Raw genomic sequence first — 20,089 nt, 5'->3', positions numbered from 1 at the left:
CATCAACTAACAATGCCCAAACCCATGGCACGCAATCCAAAGCACTCCGAGCATAAAGCGTTTACAACAGAAAACTTCGACTTGCATAATAAAATTCAATACTCCAAGAAAACCAACGAAAACTTACAAGATGAATCGCTCATGACATAGGAAATGAATGAGAAAATACCCAGAACAAACAGACACTCGAGCAGGAAGATATGACTGAAAATCACCTACAGCCACTCCATAAACCAGCAAACTGGAAACACACCCAACACACCAAAAACTGAAAATCTCCCAATCACTTTGATCAGCACAATCTATCTCTCTAGATGAAAGATAGTCACAAATAATCAGCTAGGCACTGTCTTTCAAGTACAAAACTGATGGTTGCTAGGAAGCTCTCAACTTCGAAGTTCAACTCTGGCACCATTTCGGCAGCACTTCGTTACAAATATTCATCGATACCAAAAACAAGAGCCCAACACTCTTATTTATAGATTTAGTGTCTCCAAATTCAAATTTGCATTCCCTCCAAATGAATGCCAAACTCAAACGCACATTCACTTCACATTATTTTGAAATTACATTTCATTTCTCCTTTCTCCAAGTCGACCTTCTCATAGAAGCAAATAGACTTTATAAAAATGACAATAAAATCATAATGTGGCATCCAAGGTAGATAGGTAAAATATATTATAAAATTAACTTATTTCTCCATAAGGCATCCATCTTGCCTTATTAATATTTCACTTTATAAAGTATTTTTCCTCAACAATAAATCACCCAAGGAATAGTAATATTTTATTTGGCAACAAATACATTATTCCCTCAAGTGGACGCCAACTTTAGCCAATGCTAAAATAACACCAAGTATAAACCTTTTTTAATGAGAATTTCCTCCAAAGGCGTCCAACCATAAGTTATAAAATTAAACTGCATTTTGGCACCCCATTATGAAGGTAAAAACATTTCGCCAAATAGACTTAGGATAAAAATATTATTTTCTCCTTTTTCCTAAGTCTTCCATCCATAAAATAATCAAATATCAAAACCTTATGCCTAAGGTATTAGTATATTAAAAATACCTTCTCATTATTGCCAAATTGAGTTGGGGACTGAAATGCTGGAAATCACTAAAACTGAACTGAATCGGAGCTCAGAACTGAACTGCTAAAAATAGTCATCTGAGTGAACACAGGATCTTGCCAGAAATAGCCATTGAGCTGAGCTGCAGAACCCCTGCCAAAAATAACACTACCAAAAATAGTACTTACTATAAATAGCATACTGCTAAAAATAGTAAGTGTTTCCAAAGTGATTTTTACCACATTCTAAGCAGCTGCCAAATTTACTAAAAATAGTAAGTCCTGAAAAGGTCCTCAGCTTGGTTTGCATGCTATACCATCGTAGAGCTCACAAAAAACCTAGAGAACTCAATTGCTTCTACCTCCACTTACTAAAAATAGTAAGTCAAACAAACGCCATAGCTTGCTATGCATGTACCCTCACTGCGAAGCTTTCTGAAAACCCAGAAGGAATCCAGAACCCAAGCTGACAAATTCCAACATGCAAGCCTTCAAAAAATGTAGAAACATCCTCCCAGAGGTAGGAAACCCTAATTTTTGCTTCTGACTAGCCTACGGGTCTCCGAAATAGGTTAACGGTCCCCAAAACAAACTAGAGCGGAAAATGGGACATTACAAACACCAATACACACTTTGTCCGCAATATAACTCTGTATCACAAACTTCCAGGTCTGCAATGTTGTTCTGTCAACATTGACTGAGAACTTCATGAAAGTACTGCTGTTATAGCTTCCAGAACTATTGATTTAGAACTATGAATGAATGTTAATGCAAGTTGGGCCCAATATTATTGCTGTTGTTCTTTAGCAAGTTGCACTTGATATATTCATGCATTGAATCAGATTTGATACCCATTGCCATTACTACATACTTCAAGACAAACATAGAGAAAATAGTTATCAGCTTGCAAACAAACTGTTTGATAAAATTACAGTGACAGGGAAAGAAAGAAAATTATAGTGACTAGTCAGGGTTTCTATTACATTCAAGGTAATAAGTTATTTGTGAAATTTACCATTCAAATCTATAGTGTTTGCAAACAGCTAGGGTTCGAATTTTGAGGGGCAAAAGGGATTCTTTCCATGCTGTACGAACTGCTGCTACAGTGTCGTGAACAGTACCCGCGCTACAGTGTCAGTGCTACAGTTGCTAGGAAGGATTCGAAATTTGTTAGTTTGTGCTAGAAATGGAGATTGCAGTTTGGTAATCGATCTGCTGTTGCTGAAGACTTATATGATCATTCATTTTGAGTATTAAGCTACAGTATGAGTTAGAAACCCCCAGTGATAGGTGCCATCTTGCTGGAGTCATTCACATAGACTTAGGGCAGGCCGTACATGCCTAGGAAGGAGCTGGAACAGTCAATAATAATTCTGAAAGTTGCCATAGCAGTCTGGAAACTCGATATTACTGAGCCGTACCAGTCTTGGGGTGTTTTGAAGGAGCTGCATTTGTTATGCTGCAGCTGAAGAGTGCCATACAAGACTGATAGAAGACATACCAGGTCTGAAACTCTGACTGGGCAGCGTTTTGTGGTATGTGTTTACATGTGACATCATAGTTGAGTGTTATTGAGCAATGTTTATGTAATCTGGGCTGAACATACAAAAATTACAGTCTATTGGCATTATCATCAGCATTGAAAGTAATGTGAATCTGCTTGTTATTCAGAAAATATACTGAGTTCTTAAAATCAGTTTGTTAAAACTATCATTGATTTAGTAAGTTAGTGAATACAATGACTTAATACCTATGATTGGATTGATGTGAGTTTGTAAGCCAACTGTTTGATATAATTGCATGCCAACTGTTTTGATATAATTCCTGAGTGTTCCAAAGAAGAGAAGGTGCAAAAGATTCATTGGCAAATTAGGGATGATTATTACATCCTGTCACTGGAGAAAACTCAGTTATATTTCACTGTTTATGACAACTTGTTATTGGCATGGAATTAAGCTTTTTGTTGCTACTATTTGCAAATGTTCAGGCTCAGGGCTATTTGACAGTCTCTTTCTCATGACTGATTGCTGCAAATTTTCCAGTTAACTAGCCACCATGAGCATGGATTAGTGGATTTGGAAGTAGCAGAGATGTTGCTGGTCTCCTGAAGATTCCTGAGAGATATTATCTCATTCCATCAAACATGATGCTATATTTTCTTCCAGAAGTTTATGGTGCTGAATCATACCTGTAAGTTAGTTTGTGGCTTGCTTCCTAGTTGTCATTTTGATGAAGATTGTTACTGTTATGACAGCAGATATTCAGTCTGAAATGTTTGATCATTATTGTTAGCTTGTCATTATTTTTGATGTTTAAATTATGAAGTTATTCAATATGAAATGAAAGTCAAATGAAACCATTTAAATCCCAATACCAATCAAAACAACCCAACAGAACTGGACTATTGCATGTATTGTATTTGTTGAAACAATTATCAGTAGTGGAATTTACCAAAAAATATATTAGGATAACTCGCTACAAGGCTCTAGAGATTGTATGTGCAATATTAAATTGTTACTCATTTGAAAAAGTGACAAATTTTATACAACAATTATCAAGGAAAATCTCTAAGTCAGCAAAAGTGATAAATTATGCTACTCATCATGCTTGTCTATATCTAAAGCTATTAAGTCATTACCGGAAAAAAATTCAAAAAGATAATCCCAAGCTAGAAAAGTTTCAATATATTTAAATTTCATTATTAAATGCAAATTAAAAATCTAGAAAATAGAATACTCATTCACACTGGTGAGACTTAAAAGCTAATACTGCATGTTTTAACTACTAAAATATTATTCTATTGTAATGTCTACAAAGCAAAAGAGCTGAAAAACACATGAATTAATCCCTTTTCTTCGTTTTGAATTTATTGAGGGATCCTTGTCTACCTAAGAATCATTACAACTAACATCAGACTAATGTACTTTAAGCATTGCATCTCACACTTTTTATCTTGATTATAATGGAAGAATTGATCAAAAACAAAATTTTATATTTTTTCAATAAATCTTTGATACCAACCAGTAAATGCTCAATCCCGATGGTACAGAAAGAGAGAAATAACCAATCATAAGAGGAAGAAACTTTAGTATGATTTGTGTGTTCTTTTGACTTGGATCATCAGCCTGCAATATTACTCAAGATAAAATCACATCAAATTTAATGGTGACATTGCATATTGATTATTTACTGAATAACAGAACATGACAGGAATCCCCTTGGCTAAAATCACTTTCTTGGCATTATTTATGATCTCAATTGATATTTATCAAAACAGTATCTAGTATTGACAATACACACCTGAGGTGTCTGCATGATCTGCATTGATACATACTGAGAAGCAACAAGCAAAACTGGCAAAACAAGATAAGCAAATGTATCTAACCAACCCAAAGGTGGATGACCATCCTGCAAGGACAAAATAAAATCTCTGAATCAGAGGAAAAATTCATTAAATATTTCCCACTTTACTTTGTACACAAAAACACAGATTACCCACATATACAAGCGATCAATTTTTTTAGTTCCTTGAGCTTTTTCCATGGTGATACTAGCACCAGATTTGGAAAACGTCACATTAGGTGAATCACACACACTATTAAAATATATGTAACCAAGGACATTTTTAAAATGGGTATGGTCATTAGTTAAGTCAATAATTGTTAATATCTTATTGCTTTTCAACATTCTCAGAATCTTAAGGTAAAAGACCATATAAAAAGATTCATATATAGAATCCCACAACACGGAGAGAAAGTCAAAATAGGACATTGAAAGAAACAATATATTAAAAACCAATAAGATTATCTAAACAATTACAATATCCTAGAGCTGTATATCTAGTGAAATTGAAGACAAAGTCAGTCAGAGCCTGATTGTTGGGCGTCTCAAGGTAGGGATGTAATATTATAATATTATAACTTGCTATTGACAAGGTAAATTTTGCAAATAATATTATAATAGTTATGGGTCGTACACCCTCCTGCTTTAATGAAAATTCTATCTTAGTACAGTTCACCTATGCTAAGATTGTAAAAAAAAAACTAAAACTACTCTAAGTGTAGGGAAATAAAATAAACTAAGAAGAAAACAATAGGAGAAGAGAACACAGATATACATTGAAACCAGAGTTACCCGGGGACGCGTCCCCGACCTGAAAACCCCTGTCCCCGTCTCGGGGACGTTTCGGGGACTTGGGGACAGCCAGGGGACGTTTCCCCCCGTCCCCAAATTGCCCTATATTTTTAGGGGACGTCCCCGAAACGGGGGGACGCCTGCCCTAGCCTTGGGGGACGTCCGTACGTCCCGGGGACGGCTAGACATCCCCCTTATCTAAGGCCATTAATAAATATTAAAAAACTAAAAAAAGTTGTATTTTCAAATTTTTTAAAAAATTTTCTAATATAGGCCCCTTATTAATTCAAATTGTTAGTAAAAATAAAAAAATTAAAAGATAACATTAATTTAATTCATAATTTTGACAATGAAACTATATGGCAGCAGTGTAGCCTTTGGGCATTTTGACACAGAGATTAGAAAATCGCCAAACTCGGCGAGTTAATAGAAAAATAACACCCAACACCTTTATGAAAGAATAAGTTTTTTTGGCCTCGCGGGGCGCTGCCCCTCGACCCCGCCCTGTATCGTGACAGGGAGCGCGCAAGGGGCGCTGCCCCTTGACCCCACCTTGGGGGCGCTGCCCCCAAACCCCCGTTGAAAAATATGGGGGGAAACCGCATCGATAGAAGTAGGGAAAATTTAACCTCTTTGTTTTGACATTTTGTATGTTATTTCTTTAATATCTATTATGATATGCATATTGACAATGTGAATGAATTGAAATTCTGATTTATGAATGCATAATTGCATACTGTCTATTGAGTATTAACAATGTTGTATGTTCAGAATTTACATTCTAAAATGTCTTCAACTTTTCATAGTATCATACACATGCCATTTCCATGTTTTATTGTTTTCATATGAATATAATGTATGTATGCATGCTTTATCCATGTTTTCATATGAACATTTAGAATTTTGAAATTTTCCTATATATTTTAAATATTTCCTATATTTTAATAGCCGTCCCCTTTGCCGTCCCCCGCCGTCCCCAAATTTGGCAAAAAAATTTGCCGTCCCGGAAACGCGTCCCGCCGTCCCCTGCCGTCCCCGTCCCGGAAACTCGGGGTAACTTTGATTGAAACAGAATGATTTCCAAAGTATTGAAGGACATTTTCAGCTTCTACAATAAAATAACAATTCACAACAAAAAAGGCATAAGTCGAAATTTACTACAATCCTCTGAAAATTTAAATTCAGAGTTGTTACTTCATCTTTAAGCAACACCGATCCACAAATAGATTAAATTACCAGTTACAGATATTAGCTCTTCAATAAACATTCGCAAATAGCAGAGAGCTCAAACATAGAGGAAACTCAGAGAATTATATAATCAATAAATTTGAACAAATTTTCTTACTACTACACAATGAATAAGTAACAGCATAAGCCCAATCTGCATTGGCTTGCAAAGTTAAGAAATGTCAAGGCATTTTTATCTGCCCAAAAATAATTTGAAGAAAACAATAGATGCCTACTTTTATTCCTAAATTGCTTATACTTGTGTCTCTTTTCTACAGTTTAAACATCAAACTTCGTAATAACCCAACATTCCTAAATTTCACTCAGAAAAAGGACTTGATAAAATTCCAAACATTAAGAAACACATAAATATGTAAAATAAGCATGCATAAAACAGAATTTAGAGAACTAATAAGTAGTTTTTCTTCATTTATAGATCAAAAAATAAGTTCAATTATCAGTATAATTATAAATTACATATCTGTATTAATATTTTAAAAATATCTTCAAGAGCAAAATGCTTTAGAAAGGCAAATGCTTGGAGAATATTGGGCTTAAATGGATCTAACAATAACAAGAAAATATTTGGTTAGAAAATTGTATAATCTAGACCAAACTTGATAGACGAGTAAGAACCTTAACCAATTCAAAGAAAGTTACTGATTTTGAAGGACAAGGTAATGGGACCATATTAATATCATGGTCCAATGCCATTAAGAGATAATCTCTAATAATAATGTGTGCCATACAGCCATAATACACAATGTCTTTAGCCATATACTACCAGCTGGAAGATTCATTTGTACACCTTACAGCCTTAGCAATCCGTATAATCTTATTGAAAATTAATTTACATAGTGACATTCTTAATATACCAAATACCAATTTACAAGGGTTAGGGCATCCACAATATAGCATAGAGGCATAATTCTCCTTCCCCAGGTTACCCTGTCACTAAGCTACTGCTTAGCTCAAAGAAATTTTTTGAGTGTTAAACTTGATAAATAAAATAATTATTCGTTGGAAAACTACCTCTGGCAATGCACAGTAGGCATTACATTTTACTTTTTAGTATTACAGTTAAATGGCAATTGGTAAGTATCAAGTCTGCACTGAAATGTTCTAATGATCTTTGGAAGTGCATATAATAGAATGAAAGGAGCCAAATGAAGCCACACAATTTGTGGCGAAACCAAAAGTTCTGAGAATCAAATTGAAGGGTTTTAGAAGCCCAATCATATAAGATTTCAGGGCCTGTACTAGAAGACAATTGAATAAATTTAGCACCACCTCGAACACAATTATTATATTAATTAATTAGAAAAGATGCATAAATGCATGACAATCTCACCCAAACTCACCTCCATCAATTTTTCATGACTTGTTCCTACATGACTCAATTGACCTGATTGGGAACATAGAGTATACTTTGATATACCTTTTCCTCCACTTTTATTGTTATTGTAGAAGCTCTTAAATTTATATTTTTCTTTTCCCAAAAGATATGCACTACAAAAGGCATAATATTTTCAAACAATATCCAAAAATTAATGACAAAAAAGTCATCAACGGAGATGTTCCAAAGGCTAGAAAGAAGGATCTACAATGACAGAAAAGGGGAGAAGGGCCTCAATTAGCAGAAGTGCAGGAGAGCTAAAAAAATTAAAAGATATTTAATACTATAGAACTGTAACCTAGAGATGTGTGTATGAATTAAGGGGCAGTGACATCTTTTCAAACCAAGGGATTAGAGTAAATGAATGATGGTATACCTAAATTTATATTAAAAAATGTCACAAGAAGATATGGATACAGGGCCAGGGATGTGGTCCTCTTCTCAAAAGTAGAGTTTCTCGGTGACTATACCATAGAACAGCATACGAACAGATCTGTTACATTGGAGAATTTAGTTTCCCACATGTCTAAAACTTCATTATAAAATAAAAATAGAGAAGATTAAGACAAAAGACAGATTTCATAAGCTATAACGTATGCAACAGTAACCAGATTGATACCCTAAAAAACTAGAATATATAAACATTAGTTATAACCAGAGTTAAAATACTCGCCAAGACTCGGCAAGTCTCGAGGCGAGTGACCCTCATCGAGTCTAGGGGACTCGGTTACAACGTACTTGCCAGAATCACCAATATAGGGGACTCGCTAAACTTGCCGAGTCTAGGCAAGTCTAGCAGAGTAGACTCACCATTTCAATTAATTTTTAAAAAAAACTTGCAACTTTTCAATGTTTGTTTGGTTTATAACATGCTCACCTAGGATTTTGTAATGTCCCCTTCTCAATGGTGAGAAGTTCAATTGGCCATTAGCCTATTCGGGAGACCCGTAGGCTAATTGGAAGCATAAATTAGGGTTTCCAACTTTTGTAGAGGTTTGCGTGAGCCATTTGATGATTGACTAGTTGGAATTCTACAATTCAAACTATGGATTCCTTCTAGGTTTTCTAAGAGCTTCGCAAAGGTGTGACATGCATTCAGTTTAGGGAAGTTTTCAAAACTTACTATTTTTAGTAAGTTGATGGCAGCCGTCAAGGTTTCTAGGTTTTTCTAGGTTTTTTGAGCTCATCCACAAGGTTCGAAGAGCAATCTTTTTGGAGTTGTTTTCAGAACTTACTATTTTTAGTAAGTGCTATTTCAGGCAATACTATTTTTACCAATTCAGTACAGAGCTCCAACCCAGTTAAGTTTTGATGGTTTTTAGCACTTCAGTTCCCGGCTCAGTTTGGCGTTAATCAGTTTTGAATTAAAGATGATTTATTTTATATTAATACCTTAGCTAAGGTTTTAATATTTGATTTAACTGGTGGGACAACTTAGGAAGGGGAGAACTATATTTTTTATCCTAGGTCTCAATTTTATTCCCCAAGTCAGGTGGCACCAAGGATGAAAAGTATTTCATGTTTATAATGTTTTTTATGTTGTAACATGTTGACCAAGGAAAAAGTTCAACTAGAGGACTTAAGGAGGGGACGCCAAGTCTTGGAGTGCCATGAAATGAAAATCAAATGAAAAAAAGAGGATTTGGGCGCCATGTGAATTTGAATTTGAGCCTCTTGAATCTATAAATATGAGTGTTGGGCTTCTCATTTGTCATCCATGAAGAAATTATAACAAAGTGTTGCCAAAATTTGAAATGAAGCTTCGGGGAATGCATACCTCCTAGCTACCACTTGATTCTTGCTTGCAATATAGCAACTAGTCGAGCTTGTGACCTCTCTTCATTTAGAGGAGTGGATTGAAGAACAATGTTGCAAATTTATGTATCAGTTCCAGGTGTTTGGAGTGTTTTTTGAGTGTTCATGTTGCTGGTCGCGAAGTGTGCTTTAGTGGATTATTGGTCGCTAGTCTCAGTGTGTTATTCTCTTCGTTCTGGGTATTTCATCTATCTCTCTATTTGGTTTGGGCGATTCATTTTGTGAGTTTATAGAGCTTAAAATGGTGTCTTGGATTTTATTTTAGCAAATCACCCCCATAGCTGGTCGTACCATGTGGCTGAGTGCTTTGGGATGCGTGCATATTGTATTTGGGTCAGTTTGTTGTAGTTTTTTGTTCTAGGCTTGATCGCCTACCTCCTAGGAGTCATATGCTTTCAGTCTCATGTAATTCGGTTAAGAATTGAGAGAGTTGTGAGTGTTTTAGTGGGATTTGGTGTTGCTGGTCTGTGTGTTTTCAGCGTGCTGAGAGTATATCAGATTTAGAAATTTCTGAGTTTGGAGTGTTTTTTCTTGTGTGGAGAGTCCCTTGTCCTGGTGGAGCTGATTGAGCTATATGTGCAGCTATGTTCAGTGAATTCCCTTTATTGCAGACATGATAATTATTGTAATGTTGAATAGTAGTACTATCAGCAAGTAATATTTGGAATTGCTCTTCATTTCCCACTGAAGAAGTGGAAGAGGTTGGCTAGCCGCCTATATCTGAATTTTGTAATATAGTCCTCCCACTGCTTAAGCGGTAGAGTTGATTGTTAATTTCATTCACAGTCCTCCCGCTGGATAAGTGGTTGAGTGATTGTTATTTCAGTTTCTTGGCTTGTCCATGGCTAGTTTACCGTCAGGTGATTTCTTCAGTTTTTTGCCAGCCGTTGTATAAGCAGAAGGGTTGGCTTGCCGCCCAAGCATTGTAATATTTCAATTATTTGAAGCTAACGATCCCCTCAACACCATATGCTCTCACCTTCCCATATTGGGCACTTGGTGATCAGAAAGTGGAAGGGTTACAATTTCAGCAATATTGTATTTTAATTTCCTAACCTTAACAGGTTCTTGTTGTGCTGTAACTAGAAATTATTCAAAAAAAATTGTGGGAATATTACAAATTTACAAAAAAAATATGAAAATGGCATGTGCCATGAAGGTCTATGTGGTTTTGAAGGTCTTCATTTGGGCTTGGTGGTGGGGGCTCCGCCCGTCAACCCCTTTGAGGTGTTGCCCCCAAACACCCATCAAAGTATAATTCTAAGCAAGTAATAGGCATATGATGAATCATGATCATCAAATTTACAAAATACATATCCTCTAATCCAAATCTCTACATCTTCACAGTCAAACCCACAATCAAGAATTATCTTGTTTCATAAATTGGACAACTTGTCTAGTATACAAGGACAACCTTAGGCAAAGTTGGCAAGCTACAATCATTGTACTACTAAATACAAGTTAATTCATAGTTGGCTAGAAATGCCATTTTCATAATGCAAAAATATATCAATCATGCCCTGCACAATGCATGGACAACTCATAAAAGAATCCCATCTATTACTATCCTAGCTACGATCAAACTAGAACATAACCATTTATCTTTTTACATAGCCATTCCTATTTGTTATTAAGTTTGACAATAAAACATGCAGTCTTGAACGCTTCAAATAAAACTTTAATAATAAATTCCTCACTTGAATATACACACCAATCACTGGGACACAAGCAAATATCATGGCTACATCATCATCCAGGACCTATCTTTGCACTTATAGTTATGTAATCAATGTATACTTAGGTATGTGATAAAGTAGCCTCTATTTGATGAGGTTATTGTCTTTATGATTTGTGTATTAAAGGATGCATGAAAGAAGTTTAAATCCTTAAAAATCTCTGAATTTCTTGAGGTTTTCAATTTGCCAAGTCTAGGCCCCAAGTCTGAGTCTGAGTCAAAAATCAGCTTGTTGAGTTCGAGATGACTCTGAGCCTTGTAACTTTAGTTATAAAATTACAAGCAAGGCACTGAACTAGTATCTCTGAAATATGCACAAGAAAGTTATAAGTATCTTCATACCAGTCCATGAATGTGGTGCAATCTCTGCCTCTTGCTGTGTTGCACTCCAATGTTGTGGGCATTATAATCTTGATGGATCCACCCTTGCTGGTTGTTCCTTCATTTGTTGGGAGTTGAGGAACCATGGGACACCCTAGGTAATCTGGAATGTAGTGAATCCTCATACCATTTGTGGCAAAATGAGTTGTGAATTGTTGGCAGTTCCATGACATCACATCCAGCAATTGAATCCTTTGTCGTTCATTGGTGAGAATTTCTTTGATGGCCTCCAACCAAGTTTGAAGGCCAATAATGTTTTTCCTCATTAGGTCTAGCAACCCAAACTATTTCACAAGGTACTTGCATCAATGCTGGTTGATCTTGTGTTCCTAGATATAAGATACCAAAACAGAGGTCAGCTGCTGAATTGAGTGCTTCTTCGTGTCTTAAATGCCACAGGCGCCAAGAGCCTCTGCAAGGAATCATTAATATTGGCCAATAATATATGTAGATAAGATTTCTTACTTCTATAGGTTTGTACACTAGCCTTAAAAGAGGGCAATGGTTTTTTAGATAGTTGGGACTAGCATTCGAGCCCCCCAACCTTATTTACCAAAGATAAATGGAGTAGGAAAAAGGGAGAACTGAATCATATGTTTCCATTGAAATGGTTTGTAGCACACAGGAGATGTATTGGTAAGGCAGTCACAATTTAGCTGGTGGAGCTAGAGAGAGTGAATGCTAACTTAGCAGGGTCCTTCACAACACATTTTTGAATAGATAAACTGGAGGCAGAGGTAGAATCATGTACCTGAATTATCTGGTGCATGGTACTAGCTCTTTCCAAAGTAACTCGATTACTGATTTGAAGGAAATAAAACAACTCTTGAAGCAATATAAAATTCTAATCCCAAAACAAATAATTAAGTACGAAGGCCCAAAAATAGGCTCATCTTTGTTCCCTCAAGAAAAGCAAAAAGTTGCCACTTAATTCATTTTTGAAAATCTAGAATTTGACTTGCAATTTCGCCAAATCTTCTAAGGTCTCTAAAATATGACAAATGTTTTCTATAGACTATGAAAATTGTCAAAACCCTATCCATGGATATGAAATTGATGAGTGTCTCTAAAAAAGTAACATTCTAAAATTAGAAATTTGGATTTTTGATCCTCGCCATTCCAATAAAGCATACCTACTAAAATAACAATTTTTAAAAATATAATTGTTTCAAAAATTTGATGGATTTTCTACTAAAGCTAAAACTCTAATGACTCTAGATAGCTCTCTAGGGGTTTTTGCCTTTTGTTGTTCAAGTTATAGTGTCAACTTGTATACACAAGAAGGTCAATTGTGATTATTATGTTAAGGTCTTGAATTGGAACAATATAAGTAAAGAACAAGTCACAAAATTTCTATAATCCACGAACATAATGTAATGTCCCCAAATTAGAGTTACCCAATTTTTGCCCTAATTGAAGGGGAATATGGGTTAGAGATACCTGTTACTTTGACTGAAAACTCTACAAGTTAGAAAATATACAATAATCATATTTCATTAAATAGATCTATTAATTAGGAAACACTAATCATACATATGTAAGATATAGTTCTAAATACAATATTAAATTATGCTTGAGAGTTCAATCATAGAGGGTACAGAAGAGGGTGACTAGATACAGTGCCCTAGAGACCCTCTACCCTAGGCCCAAGGGCAGATCTCATTCACCCTTGGCCTCATGTGGCCCATACCATATGAGGTGGAATACCTAGTGAGGGATCCTATCACCGTTTTCCTTAACCTTGTTACCCCTATCCTATGTCTCATGATTAAGGCATTCATTCACCATGATAGAAAGCATGAGGGCCATCACAACAGAGTGCTTATAAAGTCTATCCTTCATAGGCCCGAAGGCAGCACCCTTTGGCCTCATGGAACTCCTTGGTCTTATACCATGAGGTGGCATGCCTAGAAGGTAACCCCAACACCCTTCCCCAACTTGCAATCCTCTCTCTCTCTATCATGGCTAGAAATACTCAGAATATTCTGATTCTTATATTATGATCGCTCTTCATGCATTATCTCCTTGCAACCATGCGATATTTTGATGCCTTTTCTTCTTAATTTACTTTCTACACATGCATCCTTAGCCCTGCAAACAGATGGGTAAACACCACCTTCACTCGGCAGTTCTAATGCTCTTTGAGCACTTCAAATATGAAGTATATAAAAACAAATCTGCCTGCATTTTGATGAGTTCATGATCCTCCCTTAATATGCAGCAAAGGGGCATGATGTGAGAAGTTCTATCTCCACATCCATAACCCTTGCAAACAAACTGAATTAGTTATGTACCAAATCGTGCTTCCTTGTTACTAGCGATGTCATTAGTGAGTGAATTAACTTCAGATCGTATTGGTTCCTTCCTTGGACAGCGATAGTGTATGGAATGTCCTTATGCCTTTGATCGATGCCCTTTTCCTTGAACGCTTTGTCTTAGTGAATGAATGGGGTTATTTCAGTCTCCCCTCCTTGGAATTGCTTGCCCACAAGCAACCTTAGATTTATTTTTTTCATTGAAGGCTCGGTAGTCAATGCACTTTCCAAGAGTTCCATCCTTTTTCTTTACGAACACCACGGAAGATGCCAATGATCTTGAGCTAGGCCTTATATGTTCCATTTCAAGTAACTCCTTGATGGATTTCTCAATTTCATCCTTGAACTTCTCGAGGTGCCAATATGATGTTGTGATGACAGGTTTTGCACCCTCTTCTAACTCGATAGTGTTTTCAAATCCTTTGTTTGGAGGCCTCCCTAGTGGTATGTCCCCAAAAACTATACTATGCCTATCCAAAATTGGCTGTAAGTCATCATGAATATACTTAAGCTTGTTGCTCAGATATTTGGAGGAAACAAGATATTGTGCAGCCCAAGCAACATCTCCATGCCTAAATATGCCCTCCATCCTCTTGATTGATACAAATTGAGTAGCTCTATTGGATAGTCCCTTAAATACCATTTTCCTGCCATCTACCTTGAATTTAAATTCCATTATTTGAAAAAATTGTGAGTACTTACCACTATACATCATCCATTGGATACCAAGTATAGCATTGGTATCACCCAACTCCACAACATAAAAAATCATTGGTGACTCTATAGTCATCGATTGTAATTTTCAATTTTGGTTCTTTTGTTGAGCAAGAAATTTGATAGCCACCTGACACTATCACACTAAACCCTTCATGCTCAACTGTTTGAAGTCCCTCTTTGATGACCAATGCTGAATCAATAGAGTTATGAATAGCTCCACTATAAATTAGCACCGTTATCTTTTGTCCTTACAATACACCACAAACCTTAAAGAAAATAAATCTTGGAGTTTTGTTCATAGCGACAATTACACCACCCTTCTTTTCTTTAGGTGGAGGGTCCTTTACCATCCATGGTTCTTCATTTGTTTCATCTTGCTCAATAATTTGATCAAATTTGTCTTCTTCATCGTTAACTGACACAACCTCAATATAATAGACTTTTCCCTTGTTGAGGCATTTATGTCCTTGTTACCAGGGTTCTTCGCAATTAAAGAAAAGTTTCTTCCTCCTTAGCTCTTGTCTAGTTTCTTCATCCATTCTATTTCTCTTTGGCCATTCCTTTTGGAAAGGTTGTTTTGATTTGTCCTCGTAAATTGATGACGCCTTTGATGGAATTTTGTTCTTTGTCGTAGCGGAGTCCATATCCCTAGCCTTCTTAACTGCTTCTTGAAGTGTACTAGGGTTGAGAGCTTTGACCCAACCCCTTAGAGGGTCCATTAGGCCATCCATAAGTAGAACAACCAACCTCCTTTTGGAAACGTCAATAACCAATACGGAAAGTCTTTGGAAGTCTGCAATATGTTCATCAATGGTTCCCCATTACTTAAGTTGTAGCAATTCTTTAAAGTGGAGCTCAAGATCCTTGTTGTCAAACCTTTCTATTAGCTTCTCCATGAATTCCACATATGAAGTAATTTGTTCATGGAAATTCATGAGCCACCCCGTCGAGATGTTGGGCAGCATATTTGATTGCTTCGTCCTCTGGCATTGGATTAAGTTTAAGGTATGTGTCGACCTTTTGAACCCAAGCACGTGTTGTGGTTTTTCCCAAACCATCAAAGTATGGTAAATTAAGCTTACCAATTTTCCTCCTTAGATCATAGTGATTGTCTCTATTACCCCTGTTGGGCAAGTGCCTCATTCTTAGGTCCATATAGTCTCTAAGGGACATATCTATTTGCAATCCTCCATCTATCCAATATTGGTGGATTTAATCTTGTAAATCTACCAATGAGGTTCATTGCCTTCTCGATGTTTCACTCTAAGTGGGAAAATAGGTATCACGGGTATAGAATTGGTTGTAGGAATATGATGATTTGGAGTTCTATTGTTGATTTAATTGTCTTCATTTCCATTGTTGCCTCCATTATTGCCACCCTGGTTATTATTATTATTGTTATTGTGATTGTTATTAGTATTTATCATGGTTTGAGTCAACATGTCCAACAATTGTGCCATCTGCTGTTGAGTGGTTCTTTGTTCTGCCATAAATTGATCTATACGGTCTATAAGATCTCCTCTATCCCCCATGCTTATGCCTCTTTGCTCACTATTTCTTGAAGAAAATTCAGGACTGTTAGGTCTATTGGTGGATACCCAAGATATTGGAAGTTGTCTCACCCTCCAGAACTTGGGCAGGCTTCCACTATCTTCTTATCTCCCTGTTATAATATCTTCTCTCCCTCTCACTCATAAACCTTCATAGGCTGGCAGATTTACCAGCTCTGATACCACTGTAATGACCCTAGATAGCTCTCTAAGGATATTTGCTTTTCATTGTTCAAGTTATACTGTCAAATTGCATGCACAAGGTCAATTGTGATTAATGTGTAAAGTGGAAAAATCGAACCCTAGTCGTTTTCCCCTCCCCAACTCCAAGGAGAGAGAAGGGAGAGTCACTAGGGTTGATGGTTTTCACTTAGGAGGGACTTTACATTCAAAAGAGGGGTTGAAACCCACAAGATCCAATCCCATGCAATGCAAGATTGGATTCTATATGAGTTTCAAGGGTTGTGATAGCAAGGATACCCTCTTTTGTAAAGAATGTAGATAGAAAGATTGAACTAGGAATGCATGTAGAAGCAAGAAAGATTCACTTATAAATAGAGATAGTGATATGATATGAAGCTGCGGACCTGGAATTAGCAGTAATATGTCGAGACGGCGCTGTCCTGCAAATTTGAGCAAAAGTTGACGGGGAGATGGTGCCTGGCGTGCACACGGTCCTCCGAAAAATCCGCGAAACGAAGGGGGATCTGTTCGTCTCTGCACAAGGATTCCAGATCTTCAATTTCAGCCGCGTACCTGCAACCTACACACAGAAAAGCGAAGACGATTGGGGGGTTAGGGATTAGGGGTTTGCCCTTAGGTCAAACCCCGGTTTTGGAATTAACCAAGAAATGAGAAATGCTGTAAATGTAAATGACTGTAATGTAAAACAAGTACTAGTACCTTGTTGTAAGGATGTTTGTATCCTTATATGCGAAGGTATAGATGTTGTTGTTTGTTGTATGTTGTATGTTTGTTGTGACCATTTCACACATCGCCCCATCGCAAATGGGGACCCCCTCTTTTTGCTTGTTTTTCGCTCGTTTTCGCTTTTGTTTTTAGGGTTTTGTTAGTCAGTTAGTTGTCTGGATTTAGGGCCAAGCCTTAGGGTTTTAAATTCTGCCTTTTCAAGCCAAAATCCAGTTGTTTTTTGAGAGCTTTTAAGCTTCTTTTCTAGAATGCAAATTTTGAATGCAATAAATTCGCCAAAATGGTCTAATTTTCAATTGGAATGTTCATGCAGAGCTTAAATTTGTCTAAGTGTTGACTGTCAATGTGAATTTTTGTCTGATTGAATATTTTGACCAAATTTTGACTTTTTTGAATTTTGATCCTGGGCATTGGAATTGATTTGTTTTCGCCTCGTGAAGTGTTAAAATGTGAAAAATCTTGTTATTTTGGCCTGTAGGAGCAAAATCGCTCCTGTCCCTCAGTGAAGGACGGGAGCTCATTTTCAAATATCTCATCATCCTTGCAGAGTCCAGACAAATTTTACGTTTGAAGTGATGGAGAACGACGGGATCTTTCCATTGAATATAAATTGAAGATTTTTATGAGCACAGAAATGCCTCCAGGAGGAAAATCGCTCCTGTCCCTCAGTGAAGGACCGGAGCTACAAATCAAATTTCGCCTTGTCCTTGCAAGATTTTGATGACTTAGCAATTTGAGGACGTCCAAAGGAAGATACTTTGCCAAATGAATATAATTTGAGATGCAAAAACGAAGGAAAATGACCTATATTGACTAAATCGCTCCTGTCCCTCTCCAAGGGACCAGGGCGAGGTACCTTGTAGCTCTCGTCCCTCTCCCAGGGACCAGAGCGATTTCCTTCATTTTGCAAAATCCAGACAAGGGTCAAGGCAAGTTTACGTTCAAAAACAAAGGAGAACATGAGATGAACGCATTGAATATAAATTGAAGATTTTTGGGACGTCCATACCAGTGTTAAATGCCTAGTTCGCTCCTGTCCCTCAGGAAGGGACCAGAGCGATTTTTGATATAATTGCTTTTCTTGCAAGGTCGCAGATGATGTCAGGGCATGGATGAATGGAGTAGAGCATGACAAATCCATTGAATATAAATTTGGAAGGTGACAAAGTGAAATGAAGGCCACAAGAGCAAGTTCGCTCCTGTCCCTCTCCAAGGGACCAGGGCGATACAATGGTTGTATTACTTCTTGTTCAAGTTTAAACCGGTCCAAGTCAAGACGAAGGGTGGCGAAGACATTTTAGGGCATTTCCATCAAGCGCAAGGTTGTAAAGGTCATCACATGGAAGGAATGTGCACTCTAAGACCCATATCGCTCCTGTCCTTTGGACAAGGACCAAGGCGATACTATCAAAACACTCACGTTCCTTCAAAGATCAAGGCGAAGCAAGGTTAGGAAGTGCGAAGGACGACGTTTGAAGGACATCGCAAAGGAGATCGAAGTTTGAAAGTCGCCAAGATCAAGGAGAAATCATAGATCGCTCCTGTCCCTCTCCAAGGGACAAGGGCGATGGTCCCTTTAATGCGTCCAAACACATAATGAAGACAAATAGAATAAGCGCAAAGGACACAAGCAATGATATTATTCGCCTTACAATGGAGGTACGAAGGTTAAAGATACAAGATGAACGTGAAGACATGGAGATCGCTCCTGTCCCTCTCCAAGGGACAAGGGCGATGTTAGGCAAAACACATGATATTCTTTGAAAATCACGTTAAGACAAGGACGCACAAGGTTTTAAATGGCATTTGGAAGATGATACAAGGAAAGGATCGTACCAAAATGGAGAATTTCAAGCAAAAAACTTAGGATCGCTCCTGTCCCTCTCCAAGGGACCAGGGCGATAATGGCCATGAGGTGCACTTGCTCGCACAGGAATGAAATTCAAATTTGAAGGACCCAACAAACATCGCAAAATCAACATGGAGATGAAGGAGTTGAACGTTGAAAACGCAAGAATCATGCCAAAGATGGTGAATCGCTCCTATCCCTCTCCAAGGGACCAGAGCGATGAGGTACGTCCCTTTATTTTCATATTTTTGGCGCCAAATTAAACAATTCAAATTTCCTTGAATGCTAAATCGATTTAAAAATTGAAAATCCTATTTAAATTGGCATTTAATATGGCGTTAAACATTTATTAATTATTTTGCCTTTATTAAAATCGAAATTTGCAAATTAAAAAACGCAAGGCATTAATAATTAATTATTTAATTAATAAAAAAATCGATTTCAAGCGCTCATTTAAGGAGGTCGGCCTTCTTATTTTATTGCAAATCATTTAAAATTATTTTTAAAAGTGTTTTTTATCTCCAAGTCGGCCAAAGGGGTGAAGGATGAGAGCGCTATATAAAGGGGGGTAGAAACTATCATTTCTACATCATTATTTTACCTCTCTACAAGCGAATTAAGGAAGACGAAGGAAAGTGTTAAGTGTGTTCGAAGATAGTGCGAATATAGTGCGAGGTGCGCGCTTAGCTATCAAAGGTGGTGCGAGTTTCATTCATCCAAGGGTGGCGCGCTTAGCTATCAAAGGTGGTGCGATTTCAAACCAAAGGTGGCGCTAATATCATCAAGTATAAAGTGCGAATTTGGAGACCACACCAAGGCGAATTTGAAGATCCACTTGGAGACCACACAAGGTGCGAATTTGAAGATCCATTTGAGACCACGTCCAAGGCGATAATTGAAGATCACGTTCTCTCCAGAGGTGGCGAAGTCAATTTTGAGGAGATCATATTGAAGATTACTTTATACCTCA

The 20,089-nt window shown here is 37.1% G+C and overlaps 1 protein-coding gene across 1 annotated transcript in view; it reads right to left on the bottom strand.

Moving 5' to 3' along the window:
* Nucleotides 1-20,089, bottom strand: part of LOC131077287 (inner membrane protein PPF-1, chloroplastic) — a 222,106-nt gene that overhangs the window by 34,868 nt on the left and 167,149 nt on the right. Inside the window, exons 7-8 of the mRNA XM_058014751.2 lie at nucleotides 4,371-4,478; nucleotides 4,092-4,195 (exon numbers count right to left, since the gene is read on the bottom strand). Coding sequence (XP_057870734.2) covers nucleotides 4,092-4,195; nucleotides 4,371-4,478 — 212 coding nt within the window. The remainder of the gene's footprint in view (nucleotides 1-4,091; nucleotides 4,196-4,370; nucleotides 4,479-20,089) is intronic.

This window comes from Cryptomeria japonica, chromosome 8 (genome assembly GCF_030272615.1).
Source record: "Cryptomeria japonica chromosome 8, Sugi_1.0, whole genome shotgun sequence".
Taxonomy (NCBI): Eukaryota; Viridiplantae; Streptophyta; class Pinopsida; order Cupressales; family Cupressaceae; genus Cryptomeria; species Cryptomeria japonica.
The sequence above is the reverse complement of the archived record's forward strand: the minus strand, read 5'-3'. Positions and strand labels throughout refer to the sequence as shown.